General features: G+C 39.7%; 3 protein-coding genes across 5 annotated transcripts; 1 reads left to right on the top strand and 2 right to left on the bottom strand.

Annotated features, from left to right (window-relative positions):
• Positions 1-521: 521 nt before the first annotated feature.
• On the bottom strand, positions 522-4,224 carry rfesd (Rieske (Fe-S) domain containing). Its single transcript, XM_044348420.1, has 4 exons — positions 3,970-4,224; positions 2,842-3,001; positions 2,445-2,479; positions 522-2,159 (listed from the first exon to the last, which is right to left on the bottom strand). Exons 2-4 carry the CDS (start codon positions 2,996-2,998, stop codon positions 1,878-1,880), a joined length of 474 nt encoding a protein of 157 aa, XP_044204355.1. The 5' UTR covers positions 2,999-3,001; positions 3,970-4,224; the 3' UTR covers positions 522-1,877.
• A 572-nt stretch (positions 4,225-4,796) lies between these two features.
• nudt2 (nudix (nucleoside diphosphate linked moiety X)-type motif 2) lies at positions 4,797-7,239 on the top strand. 2 transcript variants are annotated; one of them, XM_044348419.1, is made up of 3 exons: positions 4,797-4,900; positions 5,979-6,109; positions 6,461-7,239. In XM_044348419.1, exons 2-3 carry the CDS (start codon positions 5,983-5,985, stop codon positions 6,781-6,783), a joined length of 450 nt encoding a protein of 149 aa, XP_044204354.1. In that variant the 5' UTR covers positions 4,797-4,900; positions 5,979-5,982; the 3' UTR covers positions 6,784-7,239. The 2 variants fall into 2 exon arrangements, with proteins under 2 accessions (XP_044204354.1, XP_044204353.1); XM_044348418.1 differs by having other exon boundaries at positions 4,801-4,900; positions 5,921-6,109.
• Positions 7,240-10,277: 3,038 nt separating this feature from the next.
• On the bottom strand, positions 10,278-20,178 carry ube2r2 (ubiquitin-conjugating enzyme E2R 2). Of its 2 annotated transcripts, none has more exons than XM_044348417.1 (6): positions 19,953-20,178; positions 19,030-19,219; positions 16,114-16,200; positions 15,766-15,863; positions 14,980-15,114; positions 10,278-14,831 (listed from the first exon to the last, which is right to left on the bottom strand). In XM_044348417.1, the coding sequence occupies exons 2-6, from the start codon at positions 19,204-19,206 to the stop codon at positions 14,546-14,548; spliced, it is 783 nt and encodes a 260-aa protein (XP_044204352.1). In that variant the 5' UTR covers positions 19,207-19,219; positions 19,953-20,178; the 3' UTR covers positions 10,278-14,545. The 2 variants fall into 2 exon arrangements, with proteins under 2 accessions (XP_044204352.1, XP_044204351.1); XM_044348416.1 differs by having other exon boundaries at positions 19,552-20,177.
• Positions 20,179-21,180: the final 1,002 nt, after the last annotated feature.

Raw genomic sequence — 21,180 nt, 5'->3', positions numbered from 1 at the left:
TTTTTCCATGTGTTGTTTTTGATGTCCACTTGTATATTTCAGATCGGATTTCGGCTCAGACATGTACAGATGTATTGGACTGGCTGCATAAAAGGTGAGTATGACTTAGATAAGGAGTTTTTAAAACTGTAAATCATGCAAAGATGTTCCAGTAGAGTCCCAGATTAAAAATATAGATCCGTAAATGTGCATAATATGACCCCTTTAAAGTAGAATAAGCTGTTTGTTGAATGTTCACAGCAACCTGAGTTTCTGCACAGATTGTGCACCAGGGGCCCTCCAGCCAGCCACAGTACCTGTTTGAGGCTTGCTGTCAACACACCTTATGACACCCTGGGGGGTTTGCTGAGTGTCTTACCTCTCTCTCAGTCAGTGGAGAAATTCTTTGCCAATGGACAAGGTACATGTCACAACAAAAATATCAAACGCTGGAATCTATGCAGCCTGTGACCTGATGTTTATGCTTTGTGATGTTATCTGAGGCAGCAAACGTACATGGATATTACAAAAAGAGGCCAATATTGTGGTATGATCTTTTTATTTTACATTAATGACTTTCCACTTTAGGGCATTATTGATCAGTATAAACCTTTTTATGTTATTTATTCAGTCACTGTATGCATAATACATGAGGAGTATTGAAATGCATAGGGATACACCAGTGTGGACATACATCTTTCTACCATTGCTAGAACAATAACTAGAAACTAGGGATGCACGATATTGGATTTTTTGCCGATATCCGATATTTCCAACTCATTGTGGCCGATTGCCAATGCCAATACCAATATATGCACATATTTTTTTCCAGCCGGCTGAGGAGATAATTATGCATGCAAGCATAGATTGTACTAATTATGATCAAGAAAGACAATATATGAAGGAAGAACTTGGGAAGACTGGAGTTCAGGAGCTCAGCGTTAAAACTTTGATGAACTTGCCAAATAGGTGGAGCAGTAGAGTTTTCTTTGAGTTTATAAAACAGACAGGATTAATGTGTAGGATTTAATCTCTGGTCCACACTCTGGAGCAGAAGGTGGCAGTAATGTACCTAATACGCTGGTTGCCAACCGCCGTTATAAACCAAAAAGAAGAAGTTTTTTTTTTCCAAACAGACTGGTACATCCTGGCAGCCGAAGTGTTTCCGATCTGTGCAGCCGAACACAGCAGCTCCTCAACGGAATGTTTCACTTCAACGGTCCCGGTGTTTCCTCCGCAGGCTTTACTTCACTCAGCTGCCCATCAGGCCCGTTGCTTCTTATCCCCGGTTCTGCATGTGGATCCAACCGGAGCACTGAGCCCCGGTTTGTTATTCAGGTTAAAGTGGGCAGAAGCAGCGGGTCTGACGGGCAGCTGAGTGAAGTGGAGCCTGCGGAGGAAGCACCGGGACCGCCAGGGTGACACAGTCCGTCGAGGGAAGCGCAGTCAGGCGGTGGAGGGGAAGGCGACATATCGGCCTCTTGTAATCGGCAGAAATGGCCGATGCCGATATTTCATTTCAGAGCTTTTATCAGCCGATACCGATGATGTGCCAATAATATCATGCATCCCTACTAGAAACGATTATTTTATCAAAACTTTTATTTAGTGAACTACATGATGGTTTTGAGAACCAAACTTATAGGAAACAAAAATGTCAATTTGTGACCTAACTTTCTACTAAAACATCACCATCATGTAAACAATTGATAACGCAGAATTAAAGGAATTTCAAATGATCTGTATAATTAACTGTATCCTCCTCACCTCACTAAAAAATTAAACTCACTTGAAAGCCTGCTGATTACTTGAGGTAGAGTACTAAATGCATGTCAGTCATCATGGAATCATTTAGAGGAGATCAGAGGAGACCAGAACAGACAATTCCTCATCCACAATCAAGATGTTGTCTTCTCAAGTTCCGCAGCTTTGGCCCTTGCCACCTTGCCGTTTTCTCCCTGGAAGTAGTCTGAGTCGAGCCAGTCGCAGTCCTCAGACATCGTGACATAGACATCCCCGTCGGTCTCTGTGAGTGTGTGGGTCCGCTGCTTCACACCCTTCGAGAACCATCTGGACTTTCCTTCCTGAGGGTCTTTGCCCTTGTATAAGCCCTCCCCTTTGGCCAGAGAGATCTTGTACTTGTGATTCGGACAAATTATGCACAGCTTGCCATCAAATTCCTGTGTGTGTGTGTGTGTGTAATGAAAAAAAAAAGCAGGTAAACAACCTCATGTGGAAGAGGACATTTAGGACATTTAGGCCCTTTGGCACATTAACATTAGCATAACATTATATTAATATTATGCAGGTTTGATGTCTTAATTAAAGTCTCCCGTTAAGATTTTAAATACAGATGGAACATCCTGTGAGAGCATTAAATGTGATAAAAACAAAAAAAGTACAGCACAGTACTTATACTCAGACAAAAACAACTTCCAATCTCTTATGTCAAATGTAAACCTCACCTCGATGTCTCCATTCTGCAGCAATGTCCCAGCATCTGTTGAGAGGATGGAGGATCAGTGTATTGCAGAATAAGCAAACACTTTACAGCACACCAACCTTTCGCTGACTGGACACACTTTAGAGGCGTTATGAGCTAAAATGGCCTGTGGATAACAAAGACAGGCAGTCCCAGTGTTAAATGCCCCTATGACAGGATTACATTAGCTTCTTTTTAAATTGGTTCAGTGAAGGTCGGCATGTCTCAACAACACCTGATCAAGGCGTAAATATATAGAGAGAGTATTGTTGGGTAAAGTCTAGCAGCCATTTCAGATTTGCCTATAAAGTAAAGCATCACTTTCCTTCTCCCTTAAGTAGCAGCATGTTTGAGTTCAGCACTGGAACAAGTGTACTCACGATAACAGTAGGAGTCCATAGCATAGAAGGCTCCCTGGTGGCAGATGATCAGTATATCTCGCCCCTCTATTGTTCTGAAAGAGCGCTTTGCTTCAATCAGTTCGTCTTTCTTCCCCACAAAGTGAGGCCCTGGTGTTGGCTGCTTTTTCTCCTCCATGGCCTTGTGAACAGGGAAAGCAGAAAATGTCACATTTTTAGATTTATCACAAAGAGCCACCTTATTTTTATTACAAGATCTGATGTAAGTATCCCACAATCAATGTGCAGTGCAGTAACAGTGCTGTATTTTTGGGTGAGAACTTCAACTTAAATCTTAACTACACATGAAAGTGTGTCTTTTGGATTTGTCACAAGGATTATTGTGTTGGCACCTCCCATCACAGCTGTCAGCTTAAATTTAGTCCACAACACCTCCAAAACATTCAGCATCAAGAATCCAAGCAGGACACGTCTTGACATTGATCAGCTCTACTCCAAACACACTCAGGCCAGCAATACAATTCTGAATATCTGTCTCAACACCAGCCTATCAATCAATATCAATCAATATCTGTCCCTCAAGGGATTGGAAGTGGAACTGTATCTATCTAAAGATTAAGGATTGTTTGTTATGTGTTACACAGTACCCACCCAGAGATTACAGTATGTGCCCTACATGAAGACACAAGTAGGCCAAAAGAAAATGACATAAAACATAGATTTGCTATCAGAGAATTGGTCATCCAGTGACTAAAGTCTAATATCTTCTCCAAGTGTAATCTCTGTGACAGTTTATACCAAAAATATCTCGATGCAGGGGAACCTGACCCCAAGTGATTCATGTATAGCGTAGTGAAATAATGAGCACTTCAGTGCAGGCTGAGTAAGCACAGTAGTAGCAGAGAGCGTCACATGTCTTGAAGCCTCTGGCTAAACCACAGACAGCTACATGCTATGAAGGAAGGAGCTACAGAAAACAGCAAAATGATGATTTTTGTTAGGAAAACAATACATATTCCTCAAGTGAGCCCATAGGGACGATATCATATACAAACATTTATTCTTTCAAATGTTATGTTTATCCATCCTCTCAGTTCCTACATATTTTTGGTTTTTGCTTGAAAATAAGAAAACACATTTGGACTTTACCTTGAAATTCAGCAGCAGTTTCTTCTCCGTCAAGTTGAACAACTGTACTGCTGACAGCTCTGGGTTACGTAGGAAGGAGGTCCAGTCTCGATAATCTTCAGACACAAGCTGTCTTCAGTTGCCCCTATCTGCTGTACACTGGGTACATTTCTTATCTGTTTCCCACAGGCACATCAGCTATTTGATTGTGAGGAATATTTATCAGTTTATCATTAAAGCGTTTGCTTAATTTGGAAATGTTCGAGTCTACCATTAGGAAATGTCAGTCACAGGACAGATCTTATTTCTTTTCTAAAAATGATTATTATTTATGAGGACACTGTAATCTTATCAGGTCACCTGTTAAATTATTCTATTTCTAGTAGTAGTAGTAGTGGAAAGTAACTAATTGCTGTATTTAAGGACAGTTTTGGTGCACTCATCATGTTCTACCTCAGGTACTTTTCTTGAGTATTTCCATCTTCTGCTGCTATATACTTATACTCCACTACATTTCATAACATTGAGAAACACTGTACTTTTTGCTTCATAAAATGTATTTGACAACTATACTGGCTAGTTAATTTGCTAAATAAGATTTAACAAACAGAAAATATGATCAGTTTATAAAATACATTGTTATAGATTAACGTACCCAGCAGTAGTAAAAACAATTGGCAACTACAACACTAGAATAACAAAATAAACCATTTATAGAATTACCACTATATAATATAATATAGTGTATTATTATCATTATTATAGTTATACAGCACTGAATAAAACGTATTTTTACTTTTTATTTTGACTCTGACTGGGTTTTACAAAGCGGAACTATTTACGTCAGTCTTTGTGGAGGACCGGACTAATTTGTCGGTGCACCGCGGTGCTCTCTGCCGGTGAGAAAGAAACTGCTTCCAGTCAAATCTTGTCCCAGACCTGTCAGTAAACCGTAAGTTTCCGTCATGTTTTGAAGATAAGAAGATAAAGTAAACTCTCTGCAGAACAGCAAACATGTCGGCAGATTAGATAAATAGAAACTATTAACATCAAACCTGAGCAGATCCAGTTGCTCCAGGCTGATACTGGACATCGGATCTGTGCAAACATGCTGGAATAAACAGATTTCTGTGCTCCTATAAACAGTCCTATTGTTGCAGCAGTGTTATATACTGTATGGATTCAGACTCAGTCATATAAGTCACAGTGTTTAAATGGTAATGACTTACAAACCGTCTACTGCCAGTCAACTATTTAAAGAAGCCGTTTAGTGTCCTTAAAACGTTTGAATTCACAGATAATGAAAACTTGACCAGATGATGCATATTGCCTCACTTTGTTCACTTAATTAACGTTATTATTTTTGCTTGGCATGTTCATACTTACCCCATTCAAAAGCAACCACTCGATTGGTTTAGTCATCAAACAAATACTAAACTTAGGCAAATACTGTTTTTTGATAATCGATTAATCGTTTTTGGTCACCTTTTAAGGATAAATGCCCAAATTCTCTGAATACAGCTTCTCAAATGTGAATTTTTTCTGCTTTATTTAGTTCTCTATGATAATAAAGTGAATATCTTTGAGTTATGGACTTCTCATCGGGACATGCCCATATAGACATGAACCTTTTATTGAACATTTGTCAAGGCATAATGCACATCATCTGTGTCCCACCTGCATCAAGACTGTATCTGTCAAATACACTTAAAACATACTTAACTTTGTAAAACATTTGTGTAGATCTACCATCATGTAGAAACAACATTGTGACAATATATTAACATGATGCTTTATAATTAATCTTTCAAGTTACATTATTTTAAAATTCAGGTTTATGTAACAGTTTCCCCAAAAACGTTCATTAACTCACAGCCCTGAGAAACACTTTGCTCTGCCATGAGGGGAAGCTGCTCTTTATTTCTGCTATAGCTCTTCTTTAATACAGGCGTCAAACTTTTGTTTTCTATAGAGCAAATCTGGAACACAATGTAATGCAAAATGTGTTTGCGTGAAAATTCCTGGAACAGGAAGATGGCGCTCCGTGCCTGTGGCTTTATCGTGTTTCGTCGTCTCTTGAGCTGTGTTCCTCCATCAGACAACATCGAGTACCTCCTCTTGCAGACCTCTTACGGGGAGCACCACTGGACCCCACCTAAAGGTATGTACAAGTTCAAAAACAGACAAGTTTTTTTTTAGAGCTGCAACGATTAATCGATTAGTCGATCTACTGCAACTATTTTGATAAGCAAATAATCGTTTCAGTCAGTCTCAAGCAAAAATGCCCAACATTTTCTGTTTACATCTCCTCATATGTGAAAATTTGCTGTTTTTCTTTGTCAAATATGATAAATACTATTTTATGGTGAAAAAGTATTTTTTCAGCTAATTAATCGATAATGAAAATAGTCGTTAGTTGCAGTCTTAAATGTTTTTTTTTTTTTTACTGTCGCCACTGTTTCTACTTTTAAATGTCCTTTTTGCCAGTTACCTCTAACCTGTTCACCATCAGGTCACGTGGACCCAGGTGAGGATGACCTCACCACAGCTCTGAGAGAGACCAAGGAGGAAGCGGGGCTGGGCACGGAGCACCTGCGGGTGATTGAGGACTTCGTGCAGGAGCTGCACTATGAGGTGCGAGGCAAACCCAAGGAGGTGCTGTACTGGCTGGCCGAGCTGAGAGACCCCGGGACGGCGGTGACTTTGTCTGAGGAGCACCAGGACTACCGCTGGGCCCGGCTGGAGGAAGCCTGCATTCTTGCCCAATACAAAGACCTGCAAGATACACTGAGAGCAGCACAGAGACACTTAGAGGCTCAGCAGAACAAACAGTGACATGGCAGAGTGTAGACTGTACAGACAGGATGATTTTAAAAAGGGATGAATTGTTGTATCAAGTGCTTGTACATCAAGTACGTCTTCTAATTCATGTGATTATGGATGCTGATCAGTGTTGAGTACTGTAAGTCTTGGTTTAAATACTTTGTCTTCCCTGTGCAGTGTTCAGTAAGGACGAGAAAGCTGCAGGTGCAGATTCCCTTTTGTCAAAGGTGAGCAGGGAGAAAATGAACCAGTGGTTCAATCAGTGTCTTTGCATCTTCCAAGTCATATACAATAAGATTAAATACATTAATGTCATTAATTTGAATGTAAATAAACTAAAACACAAACTCAGAGCACAAAACTGAGTGAAGGACAAACACAATCAAGGGGGCACCTATCACTATTATCACTAGAGTCCTGCTAGAAGTCAGTAATACACTGTTCCAATAAAATATATTTGAAATAACATGTTATGTCCTACGTCTTGATATTTTGTCTGTTCAACCTGGAAATTTTGAAAAATATTAACATTTCAAAGAATTGATACAAGGGGAACTCACACTCCAATTGGGTGAAAACAGATTGCCTAGTGAAAATGTGCATGGATAAAAATAAATTGCAGGCATTAAATGCTGCCACAGGGTGGAGACAAAAACACAACTTCTTTTCACAACATTTCTCTACATTTGCTACTGTAGAGGAGAGAATACACACCTTAGATGACCCATGATTTCAGAAACAGCCTTCAGGCTTTTTTCCCATCTCTCAGTATTGAAATAAAAATGAGATACACATTTCTCTTTTACAAATTAGTTCCTGTCCCAAAATGAAAAGCCAGTAATGGAGATCATTTTGATCATTATGTTAGACACTGGTCATAAAATTGAAGAGAGACTATTATTACGCCATCAGTCTATGTGGATGTACTCATAGATGTCAGATAATGAACACTGGGATAACCGTATTTGTCAGGGATAATATATTAAACTATATACTATACAGTATAGCATTGTGTAATGAAACCATTTGCAAATACATAGAAGTGCTGCATCATAAATTGGATTATGGACACATGAGACATTACCAAGTCTAACTTACGTTTTGTGAGTTTCTGTCCTAGTTAAGCTATTCACCTCCTCTGTGAAACACAAAGTGATCAAAGGAAAGGAATAAGCTCATCTGAAACCGAACATCATTGGCAGCCCCTCCTTATTTTGAGATGAGATAATGGAAAACGGTTTTGTCTACAGGCAGCATGATCAGGGCAAAATTATATTTAATATATTTCTTTATCCAGTCAACTACTCCTCATTTTGTACAACAAGCTAACAGTTTATATAAAATATATCCAGTGTGCTTGTACTCTTAGAGGCAAAATCTGAGTTTAAGCTAATTTGTAGCATTGACCAACTCTCTTTTGTACAAATGGTCAGATTTCCTTAAGTTGTATCCCTTCCATTGAATCATGTGTTCAGATGACAGATGATTTGATCTGCTCATCGGAGACTCGTTCAAGTAACTCAACTTGCAGCCAGTGTTCACCTGTTATAAATGTGGCTGTGCCTCAAGTTTCCAGCAGATCATTGCTAACTAAGTAGTGTTGTGATAGTGGGAAACATGGCATCAGAACTAAGTGAAAGTGTCAGAAGACAAATTGTCATTCTAAGCAATGAGGGGCTTTCTCAGTGTCAAATCATGGCAAGACTAAAGGTTTCTAAGGGGGTGATGCATGGAATTCTAAAATGCTTTGCAGAAACTGGATCAGTTGTATCCAAAGCACGATCAGGTAAAGTGACCACACCAATAGAAGATCAATACATCAAGCTTAGTTCCCTAAGAGATAGAAAAGCAACTTCATCACAGATACACAATTTGCTAAATAAAGAACGCAAGACTCCAATCAGCAGAAGTACAGTCAAACGAAGGCTGTCTTGTAGTGGTCTCAGAGGACAGGTTGCAGTTTCTAAACCACTTCTCAGGAGGGGGAACGAGGCCAAACACTTTGGATGGACTAAGAAATACCAGCATTTCACTACTCTCTACTTATTGAGGAATCCAAGTTTGAGGTGTATGGCAGTAACACAAGGGTGTATGTAAGGAGACGAACATGAGAGAGTATGATAGCATAGTGTATCAAACCCACAGTGAAACATAAGGTGTGAATATTCAAGTCTTTGGATGTTTTGCGTACTCTAGAGTTGTACACCTGCACCGAATAGACTACACTCTGACCCAGAGAAGTACCACTCCATTCTTCAGAGACATGCTGTACCCTCTGGTTTGCATCTTTGTGGAAGATTCATTCTGCAGCAGGATAATGACTACAAACGCACCTCAAAGCTTTGTAAGAACTACTTGAAGACCAAAGAGGACCAAGAAGTCCTGACCGCCATGGACTTTCCTCCACAGTAACCTGACCTCAACCCCATTGAACATTTAAGGGGGGCACATGAAGACTGAGGAAGCCGAGCAGTCTGGAGTCCATGCCAGCTCGAGTGCATGCTGTCATTAAAGCAAAAGGGGGACATACCAAATACTAAGATATTATGAAATTCATGTACATTTTTCAGCTTTTCACTCAAATTTTTAAGCTGATATTGTCATTTGTAATGAAAATAGTATTACATTCAAAACAAATGCAAAATAGAAGTATCTTGACTAGCAGTCTCAGGCTTTTGGACCCCACTGTACAAGGACATGGTGATGCTGCAAGATTATATTAATAGCCTCTGCTGAAGAGATGAAATAAAAGTAATTAAAAAGACAAAATGTGCTCCAACCCATTAAGCAGAATAGAATCGCTCACTTTAATTAACTGCCATTTTTCTTCTGGGTACTGGTCAGTAAAAGTTCCCACAGGTAACCTGTGTCGTTTGACTCTCATGAGATATACACAGAATACAATAAAGTAAAACAGTTGTCCACTCTGTTGCTTTAAGACCCATCTGGCATCATTGAAGCAGTAATTAATTTTATGCCTGGCAGAGCAAAAACACTCCTCTCCAAACAATAAAAGAGTGCAAATTATTCTGAATTTAAATGAGCAGTTCTCTTCCTGTTCAAACATTTACTTTGCAACTTGTTAATTTATGTGTTGTCTTATTACTGAGATGCATTCAGTGTCATAAATCATTTTAATTAGCTTGCAATTATGGACCATGTGGAATAAGTTTGGCCATCAAGGGTTTTAAAAGGGTCGGTTCACCCAAATTATGAAAACACATACTCCTTTACCACTTGTAGTATTTAACTACCCAGATAGTTTTGGTTTTCTGCCTTGAACTCAAGACATTAGGGGTGAATTGTTTTTGCTGCTCTTTGCTTTGAAAATGGACATTTATAAACTGTACTGATAATGTGACTTCCCAGAAACAATGTCAAACTGTTATTAAGGCTTATTAAAAAGTATTTTCAATGAAAACCACTCACAGTGAAGTTTGTGGATTCTCCAGAGAGACCAGGGACGTTATTTTTGGATGGCAAAATAACCTTTCAGCAGGCTTCAATGACAGGCTTCAATACTGGTTTTATTTAGAATGATTTTCCAACTTAACCACAAGAACGGTATTCCTCAGTTTGCATATCACTCCTCTAATTTTACTCCAAAAACCAACTTGCTGTGTTGTCTCTTTTCCATGACATGTGGGCTTAGCAACAGATATCAAAGCTATACTGCAAACAAAACCAACAATGTTTTGTTTTTTGTTTTGTTTTTTTTTGCTTTTTTTTTTTTTTTTAACAATAGAAACTTTATGAGTGACATTTGCATCCTCACAAACACAAAATGATGAAGAAAATAAAATAAATCAAAGAAGAAACCAACAAGGACAGCATTAACATTAACAGGTGTGGACACATTGTGGTAGCACTGTGGACACACTCAGGTCAGTCTATTAAGTGTGTGACCGTGTGACATCCTCAGGAGGATCTCACAGCGTCAGTGCACACTTCAAAAAATACACACTTGTGCACACACATGCTCACACACACAGATTAAATGAACTAAATGATTTCATTCAGGGTTTTTTTTTGTATGTAACAATGTGGATGGAATAACATCTCAACATCTTAGACTGCGGCCCTTTTTAGTGAATAATTTCTTAAGGTGAGTTTGGGAATTTACTCGAAAGGCCTCCTTAGCTTTTTTCCATCTGCCCTCAGTAGGAAAACAAGGCATACATTTAAGTAAAAAAAAGTGGAGGATTTTAAGAGCTCTAATCTCATCAGTCAATTGCTATCATACAGGCTACACTACACCTAAACTTTACTAAGAAATAGAAACAATGATGATTCCGATTTCCAAATTTGTAGTGGGGAAAACCTGGTTTCAAAGCAACAAATCAATATTTGGGAAATACACTTATTTGCTTTCTTGCTGAGAGTTAGATGAAAAGATTGATACCACTCTCATGTGTGTCTGTTAAATATGAAGTCACTGCCAGGAGCCGGTTAGCTTAGCATAACACAAACTAGGGACAACCTGAAGTCACTGCTCCTGGCAAAGAAATAGTCCGGCCTGTAAGCCCCTATACCATCACAAATGGTAACTTTTACATTTCAGTTTTTGTACAGACTACTCAAACAAGTCCAACATGTTAATTAGTGAGCTTCAGAGGTCCTGGTAGGCTGTTTTGTTCACTTTGGGATGGAGCAAGGCTAGCTGCTTCTCCCTTCTTCCAGTCTATATGCTATGCTAAGCTAAGCTAACTGGCTGCTGGTGGCAGCTTCATATTTAACAGACACAAATGAGATGAGTACTTATCTTAACTTACTATGACTTAACTTATTTTCTATATGGTGAGAAATGGGCAAAAAAAAATGGGGACCACCTGAAGCCAAGTCCAGAATCTCTGACATCTACCCACTTCCTATTGTGCCTTGATATCACATCCTTTAAAGATCCCGTTTAGGAGTGGATTTCCTCTTGCCTTTAGTCTCTCCGCATCCTCAACAGAATTCAGTCTCTGTGGGTTTCCAAAGCAAAGGGTCTAGGGGGAAAGTTTCACTCCTTTGGCTTCACATTAAAATGCAAAACGCATCTCTTAAAGAGTTTCAGCTTGAAAATCCTTTACATGCATCCATTGCTCCATAGTCTTTAAAATTAATGGTTGTTGGGTTGTACTTGGTTTCCTTGGCATAAAATCCATCCATTGGAATCAAAAGCTTTGTCCGGTGTGCTGTTGTGTTGAACAAGTCAACAGATTCACACCAACAACCATAAAACGCATCTCTAACGTGTGAACTCATGGTTTACTTGATGCCACACAAGTAATATTAGTCACATTATGCGGCTCTGTGTGTTCAAAAGTTTAATACTCAGAGGGTGTTTTTTTTTTAATCAGTCAAATCCTCAGCAAGTTCAGACCTCCCAAAACAGCACAGTGCAAACACACATTGAATGTTTTCTCAACTGGACAAAGTCCAAAAGGTCATTTGGGCAAAAATCACTCTAGTGACAGAAGTCTGCACTGATTCCACAGAGACACTGTAGTCAATAGATGAATAGGAAATGTAACTATACACGCACACACGCAAACACACACGCAAACACACACACACACACACACACACACACACACACACAGATAACAGGCAATCAGTGTCATATTCATTCAAATGCTAATGTGTAGCTAAGCTGCATGTTGATTTTGTCCCTGTCGATAAACATACTCTGGATGTGGTGTAGCACAGTAACAACGTCCAATTTTCACTAAGTTGCATTAAGCGTAAGTTGGAGTCACAGCGCAAAAATGTAACATTTTCACATCTATAGCAACATAATGTGAGCATCGTCTGGAGGAGAAAGTCATTAGTTCATATTTAGATTTTTTTGTTTTTCCATTTGAGTCTAACCTACCAAGAAGGAAACAACTTAAAAGGACTCTTATCAGGACCAACAGCAACACTCTGCTGGCGGTGAGATTAGAGACTTTCAGGTCACTCTCTGCCCTCTAATAACACCAGTGATAGAGAAAATCAGAAATAAAATGGAGGTGAGGAGCAGTTTGTGTGTTAAGTTTCTATTTTTACTGTTTTTTTCTCTCTCAGTGAAAGTCTTGTTGAGGCCCTGAGGTTTAAGAGGCAGAGAGAGGTGTAGGAGGCGACGGTAGAAAAGGTCTTCACCTTGTTGACCCCCAACCTAAATGAGTTTACTTTGAGGGATGGTGAAGGGAGCAGTTGTGATGGACACTACTGAAGGTGGGTCCAAGAGGGTGGAGTGAGTCACGGCAGAGCCTGGGTTTGCAAGTCTTAAGTTGATTGCATCAAAGTCGAACAGACAGGCGTGAGCAGGACAGAGATATTCTGCCATGGGACGGTGACAGGACAAGCCGGCCAGCTCATCGACTGGTTAATGAGCCAAACTAAATCATCCATTAGCCAGACTGTCTGCACCAGCCCAGAAAATACAAGACACAAGTCGAGGAGGACAAAATGTCAACTAAATAAACATTTAAAAAAAAACATAAAGGAGACAAGGAAAGACATGGTGGATAGAGCGAGTCTTTTAACACAAAACCATACAATACCGAGGTTGACTCGCCAGACAAAGAGCTGACCAGCGACAGTGGGGTTCAAGAGACCACCACAAGGACAGTTTGTTTTCATCATTTATCAAAAACTAAGACAATTTATTTACTTAGCTGATGGTTTTCAAAAGAATACATTACTAATAACTGATAAAAGTATTTTTTTTATCTTTGGAAAGTGCTTGAAAGTAAGTGTAATACTGCTGTAGGAAACAAATGATGGGAAGATTTTCTAAAAATGTTGTTTTGCCTTGTGTAAAGTATCATTCAAATATGAACCCATGTATGCTCCTTCTACACTGTTAATAGTTATTATGATTACTGTTTATGCCTGAAAATTTGTCTATCAAAAGAATTTTGCAAAGCAGCCATATTATTTTTAGAGGGCTGTAAAATGCAGGCTGGAAAGATTTTGAAAAAAAACAACAACAAACAAACAAAAATCAGGAAATTTTCAACCAAACCAGGACAGAGATGGCACCAACTGAATACCAGAGCATAAAGCTGGCATGTTTACGAGACAGAACTGCATCTGCATCCAACAGACAAAGCCAGTGGAACAAATGAAGTCCTATTCTGACTAAACTATAGTTAAAAGACCAACAAACTGTAGGAAACCACTTCTTCAATGAAACGAGTCCTGATGATTTAGTGTGGACTGAACAATACTGACATTTTACTGCTCTAGACTCGAAGAAACTTTTGTTTCAACTTCATGGTGGCAACCAAACAACTTGCAGAATAGGATGAGGAGCTGGTTGCATGAAAGGTTAATACGAAGACAACGGCGCAACACGTCTCTACAGAAATACTGCTCTGTTCTGCAAATGCATGCCATTGATCCTCATCAATGCGACTATTTAAAAACTCTCTGGGTGCTCTTAAACATTGCTGGAATAATTTCAATTCTCAAACTCTGCAAAATGTTTGTTGCCGGACAGAGTGCAAGCTGTAATTAAGGCAAATGGTGGAAACACCAAATCTGACTTTCAGTGAAAACAGTACCAACAAACTTTAGCTGAAAACTTATATGATAGTATTGAGAGCTGTTATTTGACAAGTCATTTGTATTAGTTTAATAAATGATGAAAAGTTTTTGGCAGTAGACTTTTGACCCCACTGTATGTGCACATACAAACACACACACACACGCACGCACACACATACACACACACACACAGAAAGTAACACATAAAAGGAGGAGGGTGGCGGGGGGAGTTGGCAAGGAGCAGTTATCATCCAGATCATCATGAGTCTTCGTTGCCAGAGTCGTCCTGGTTGTCGTAATGTCTGGTGGACGTCCCACCATCCTCCACGGCGCTGATCCCCCCCGCTTCACCTATGGACTCCATCTCGCTCTCATCGTCCTCCTCGTCCTCCTCCTCCATGTCGTCATCATAGAGGTCATCGTAGAGAAGGTCTGAACTGCTGTCCTGGGAGGGGACCCTGGTCTGGACGCAGTACTCCGCCAATGTGGTGGGCACCTTGACGCCATCGCGCTCAGCCTCCGCCGCCGTTGACATCACCTGTTTCCTGTAGCAAAATAGGAATAAAGATAAAGTATTTCCAAGTTAAGGACATTTTTGCTCCGATTACAGGGCAGCAACACACTGCAGGTCTTGAATGTAAGCACAGTGTACATTTGTGTGTACATGGATGAAATATGCATACTGTGTTTTACCTGATAATCTCTGCATACTCCTTGTCCTTGCCTTTGCTGTCCCTCCATTTACGAAACATGACAGAGGCGTCCACATTGGCCGGGGAGAAGGTGTTGGGCTCATTGAGCAGAGAGATGACACTAAGCAGGATGGTCCTGATGAGAGAACAACACATAAACATGTGCGCACAAAAAGAAAAAAGAAAAAAAGAGGACACTCCGATATCAGATTCTGTCGTCATCCCAAAGAAAAGCTGCACACGGGCAATTTGAAACTGTAGTACACCGTCATCCCGGCCCAGACGGAGGCATTACTTCACCGCTTTCCCCTTGCAGCTCAATTACATGTTCTGCCCAATCTGCTCAGGTTCTCAAATGCAAACTCAGCACTTTACCTCTAGTCTGGGAGAAAAACGCATCTTGTTGACGTGCTTAATTTGAAAGAATATCTTAAAGCTACCCAGCAGTAGTGTCTTGTTCTTTAGATGTAACACAGAGAACTGTTAATTTACACCATTCATTTATTAAACATAATCTTCATTTATGCAGTATGTACATCACATGACCTTTCATGCTTTTCTTTTCTTTTTCTTTTGATAGACGAGTGGGGCCAGTCCTCTACTTGCACCTTTCTTACTCTATGTTCTGTCGTTTTAATCAAGTTTATTGCACTTCATGGCTGACATCAATGTCCACATCATAATTACAATAACAGAGAGCCTATGAGAAGACCATTTAGACAGCCTGTCTGCGCTGTAGGATGGATTAAAGTGCATACAGAGGCAGAAATCGTACGGCAGAGATTACCTGACGTTCTGTGTGGGGTTCCACCTTTCAGAGGGCAGCTCCCCGCTCTGAGGGTCATCGACAGGAGGGTGCAGGATGGAAATGCACACATCCCCGTTCTGGAGGGAGAGATAACCACTGACAGTCAAACAAACTGATACAGAAACATCCCTCGCTTGCCAGTGTGTAATTTAACCCACATACAGTAAAAGGCAAGATAGCTTGATGAAACTAAATAAAAGAGTGACTGAACAAACACACAAACTAAATACACTGTATAACATTTGTCATGAAGGAGTGAAGTTGTTTTATTAAGCAGAAAACCATATAAATGCCAAATCGGCAGTGACAAATATAAAGACGTTTTACCTCATAGATGTTGGGGTGCCACATCTTGGTGAGGAAGCGGAAGGTTGGTGGGGAGTACGGGTAGTCAACTGGGAACTTGATGTGAGCCTGGAAAAGTAAACAGAAGTTGACAGTCAACATGTGTTAACAGACAGTCTAGTAAGTCCTTTCAGGCTGTGGGGTAGATGATGTTTCAGGGATTGGAGTTACACATTGATATGTGAAATGTGAGAAAATACACTTTTTACGTAAAAATACATTCAGGTCTGTGATCTTTTTCTGGTGAGAGAAATAAAATTCTTCAGTGATGCTTCAATAAACAAAAATGAAGTGAAATGCATGAAAGAGTGACATTTACTTCAAAGTTTCTGCACACAAGTCTAAATGACAGGTGTGTCAGATAATAGAAACCAAAAGGTTGAAGGATTGAATTAGGGCTGCAACAACGATTGTTTACATTATAGTGAATCTGCAGGTTATTTTCTTGATTAATCAATTAATATTCAAGATTCATTCATTATCATTTTACAACACAAGACTGTATAACGAAATGTAGTTTGTTTTTGTCTAAAAAATGTCTGAAAATAGTGGAAATGGACAGTTGTAATTCCTTAAAGCTCGTGGTTACATCTTCAGATGTCTTGTTTTATCTGATCAACTGTCCAAATATCGAGAGATATTCAGTTTACTATCATGTGTGACACAGAAAAGCTCAAAATCCTCACATTTTGCAGCCAGCAAATTTTGAGTGTTTGTGCTTAAAATAGAAATGACTAAAACGATTATCCGATTATCTAAACAGTTAATAAAGTGAGAACAAGTGCCTGACAGTGTGCAGAATTTTTTTCAAGAACCCTCAATAAAGCCAAATGTGATACAGCGATTTTTAATATCCTGTCCAGATTAGCACAATATGACAAAATGCAATGCAATAAAAACACATCTTCTCTTGACTGACAAGCCTTGCGAGTTGACTAATAACAAGTCTCTAACAACAAAGTGGCTTCCTTTTCACACGTAAAACATAAGAACAGAGAAATATATAACACATTCAGCCACAGCTAGAATCACACTGCATAGCAGTTGAGTATTTCAATAATATATATCAACAGTAATTAGAAATAAACATTTCAATAGACCTAGAAATGAACTTAAAGGTGCTTCTGGTTCTGTGTTTTCTTTCCAAATGATTGCGCAATTATCTAGGTGAAAGGCTTGTAGGCTTGGGTGTGCATGTGTAACACCACCCCAGCTCTCACTGAACTGCTCAGATAGGACTATCATTACTCCACAACTAGTCACTACACTGCTGCAGCCTTGGGACGTGAACCAGACAGATATAATAACACACTGACATGAGTTTCAATGTTTAATATCATAGTACTAGTATAACAGTAGTAGGTGGCTGCTTAATGGCACAGTCAATTTTCTAGAAACAGAAAAAAGAAAAGATATGCAATCAGCAGCAGAAATAAAGATGATGAAATGTATATGCGCTCACTTTAAAGGCAAATATCAACCCTTTTTTTGCTACACTAGTCAATCTCTATTACCCACATTTCATTTAAATGCAGGTCAGTTACACCAGCACCGAACTAAAACAGTCAGAGCATTCCTGTCTCGTATACCAGACTCAACAAGTCAGCGTTAAAATTATATTTATTTATGTCATTATATGGGTGCCAAGGTGGCTCAGGTTTAAGCACTACAGCCCCAAAGCAAAGTCCTGGGTTCAGACCTGTCAGTAGGCCAGAGAAACTCTGTCTTCTGTGTTAGATGTCTTTTTCAAAGACATCTAGGGTGTGAACTGGAGACTCTAAATTGCCCGTAAATGTGTTTGTTTCTCTGAGTTTGTTATCCGTCTGACAGATAAGAAACTTCTTCTCACTGCTTCTCACAAAATGTACGTTAGAATAAGCTCTAACCCCCTCGTGACCCTGGACAGATTCCTCCATACTCTAAGTCTACTACTGCCACTTGTGTCTACTCTGTACCAATAATATCTACTGCATGTTTATCTGTGCTGGAAGAAGAGATCTCTCAACTGTTGGCTCTTGAGGTTTCTCCTTTTTTCCTTTCCTGTGATAAAATGGTGTGTGAACTTATCTGAACTGAAGGTCTAATGATAGAGGGTGTCTGTATGCTGTTATACAGATTGTGAAACCCTCTGAAACAAACTTATGATTCAGGGATTTAAAAAACAAAAATGATTTGACTTGACTTGACTACAGATAATAGATAGATGTCACCGTAAAGGCAAAACATAACATAATCAACAAGATATAAGAGTAGAGCGCAGAAAACACCTGCGCTGTATTATTCTGGCCTTCCTGGAAGGCTACAGCATCACATCTGCATTGTCCTGACTTGAACGCGGCGTCTCGCTGTACTGGGCTTTCTGGATGTTTCACTGAATAAGTAACATGAAAGAAAGAAAGATGAATCTCATCATGCCCTTCTCTTTTACTCTTTCTCTGCGCTGAGGTGCCATTTATATCGGTCTCACAGCTAAAAATAGCCATCTGAGGCACAACCATCATACAGCGAGGGGGGAGGAGGCTGGACAAGGAGAATGGAGGGACAGGGAAGGAAGACTGAATTTTTTTTTTAAAGAAGAAATACAGGGTTTGCTCAGAGGACTGTAAGATTACAAAAAAGGGTGGTGAGCAGGTAGAGGTGAGCCAGGTCATTGCTGGAATATAGTTTTAAAAAGACTTTACATGATTTGACATATTAGCAGTGAATTACCTAGATATGTATCCTACTTCAGAAGGACACATGTACACAGGAGCACCCCTGAACTATACAACATATTTATAATACGCTGCTGCTAAATCTAAATTAACTTTATGAATGCATCTTGTTAACTAAACATGTCGCCTGCTTTCTGACCTCAACATTTTCTGACCTTTAGCTATTAGAAAGTTTCTGTCCCACCTTAAAGTAGCCTCCCTCATACAGGGTGTTGGGGGGCCCGAAGATGGCCACTTCCCAGTTGTAGAGGTCAGACTCCTCCACCAGTGTGATGCGGAAACCCTCCACTGGCTGCTCCTGCAGAGACTTCAGCTCCATCATCAGGGCCTTCTGGGAACTAGGGGTTGCCTGGTGGGCCATGTTAATCCCACTTCTGACACCAGTGGCCACAGGTCAGGAGGAAAGGAAAAAAAATCATGGGCTTAATGATACAGTCAGGTATCTTTAAAATCCAATATATCTTACAGTTTTACAAACACCAACAATCTGTAAGCTTTGTTGGCACTGACATGAGTCTTTCTAGAAAAACGTTGTGATAAAAAAGAAACAGCAAAAAATCTGAATAGATAACAGCTCAGCTGGTAAAATGAACACAACATTCAAACACAAACAGGATATGTGGCCTGCCAAGCTAGCTCAGATCACTGGTTTAGTTCGCAGGCCCTTCACTGGGGGGGCAAGCAAAGTTAATAAAAAAGTGTTTACCTCTGTCTCCTTGCACTGTAATAGGTACTCGTTTCGTTACAGCTGAAAACTGGAGGGTAAAGTCATTGGTTGTCCATGCTAGCCTGGCTATGTGTTGACAAAGAGACAGTGGCAGGAGCAGTGGGTTTTCTGCTAATGCCTATGGCTGGTCCTCGTGTTGTGTTTCCGAGATTCTTTGTGTGCCAGTGTTGACAGTTGACATGGAGCTAGTGTCAGTGTGAAGTCACCGTCTCCTGCGGATCATTCTCGGGCGCAGAAGAGCAAACTCGCTCCCCCTGACATCTCTCCGCGCTGCTGGCTCGGTTCGGAAACGGGCGCTCAGCTGATCCCTGCGTGTTTATGTTTGTTTATCTGCTCTCTGGCAGTCTCAACTTCTCCACACGTCAGCTAAACCCTCTTACCCGAGCAACTTGGTTTCAAACGGAGCAGCTCTTCTGCTCTCTGCCGTCCCCTCCGTCTCAGTGGCAGCGTTAGAGGCCAATCAATTCGAGCCTACGGTCGCGGAAAAAGGACAAAGTGAGAGGTTTTACACTCGCGAATTACAGTGGTTTTAATCGATTTTTATTTTCCTCCCATCGATGCTTCCGGCTATCATTGCGCGTGTCTGCGGAACGTAAAAGCACGTAAGGGTCTGAACGTGACGTGCGCGCACTCGCTGCTGAACAAAACATAAAACCTAAATACAGTCACAAATGGGTTTATTACACAATTGTAGATATTTTGACAGTTAAACCCTAAACCTAACCCTATAAAAGCATATATATATATATATATGTGTGTGTGTGTGTGTGTGTGTGTGTATATGTATGTATGCTTATGTATGTATACACACACACACACACACACACACATATATATATATATATATATATTAATATTTTGATCAATAAAATGTCATAGAAGCTTATTGTTACCTTTTATTTCCTGTTCATCTTTTATTTAAATTGCTACATTAGAGATTGTGAGTTCATGGAAAAGGTGATTAACACTTGACATTGCTGCTTGTCAGAATCAGTTCTGATAACAATGAGTGGATGAGCTTTCCACATCATCTTTATAACCTAATTGATTGCATCTGTGGTGCCCTTATCTGCTGTCATCTTGAAATAAACAAAGGCATTTTGATAGTTTGGGAGTTTCATTTCCGATTTTAAAAATGTGGCTGCCTAAGTGGTGCATTATATTCTAAATTTGACCACTTCATTTCAGAAATGAATAAGATAGTAAGGTTTAGTTGGTCTGTCTACTAGAGTGTCAAGAAGATAAATCCGTTTTAATAGGTAGATCTTTGGTAAAGAATTGGAAAGATTACTCTCGATGTCTCTTAGCCTTTAGTCTCTATTCAGACATTTTGAGGGCCCCAAGACTTGTTCAGACAGTGATTAACTAAATAAAAATATAATACAGCCACATTCAATTACAAAGAAATATATAGTTTCTTTGCAAAGTTGATTTAAACATTAGTAGCAGGACATTATACACTTATCTGAGAAAAGACAACACTGAAGAGAATTACATTAAAGGGCAGCATAAAAAAAATGGTATGAGGCAATTTAACGGTTAATCCAATAAACTCTTTGTTCTTACCATCATCATCACCACCATCATAGATTTTTTTCTAACAAATAC

Source organism: Thunnus albacares, chromosome 4, assembly GCF_914725855.1.
Source record: "Thunnus albacares chromosome 4, fThuAlb1.1, whole genome shotgun sequence".
Lineage (NCBI taxonomy): Eukaryota > Metazoa > Chordata > Actinopteri > Scombriformes > Scombridae > Thunnus > Thunnus albacares.
Note: the sequence above shows the minus strand (reverse complement) of the source record. Positions and strands in the feature narration are given on the sequence as shown.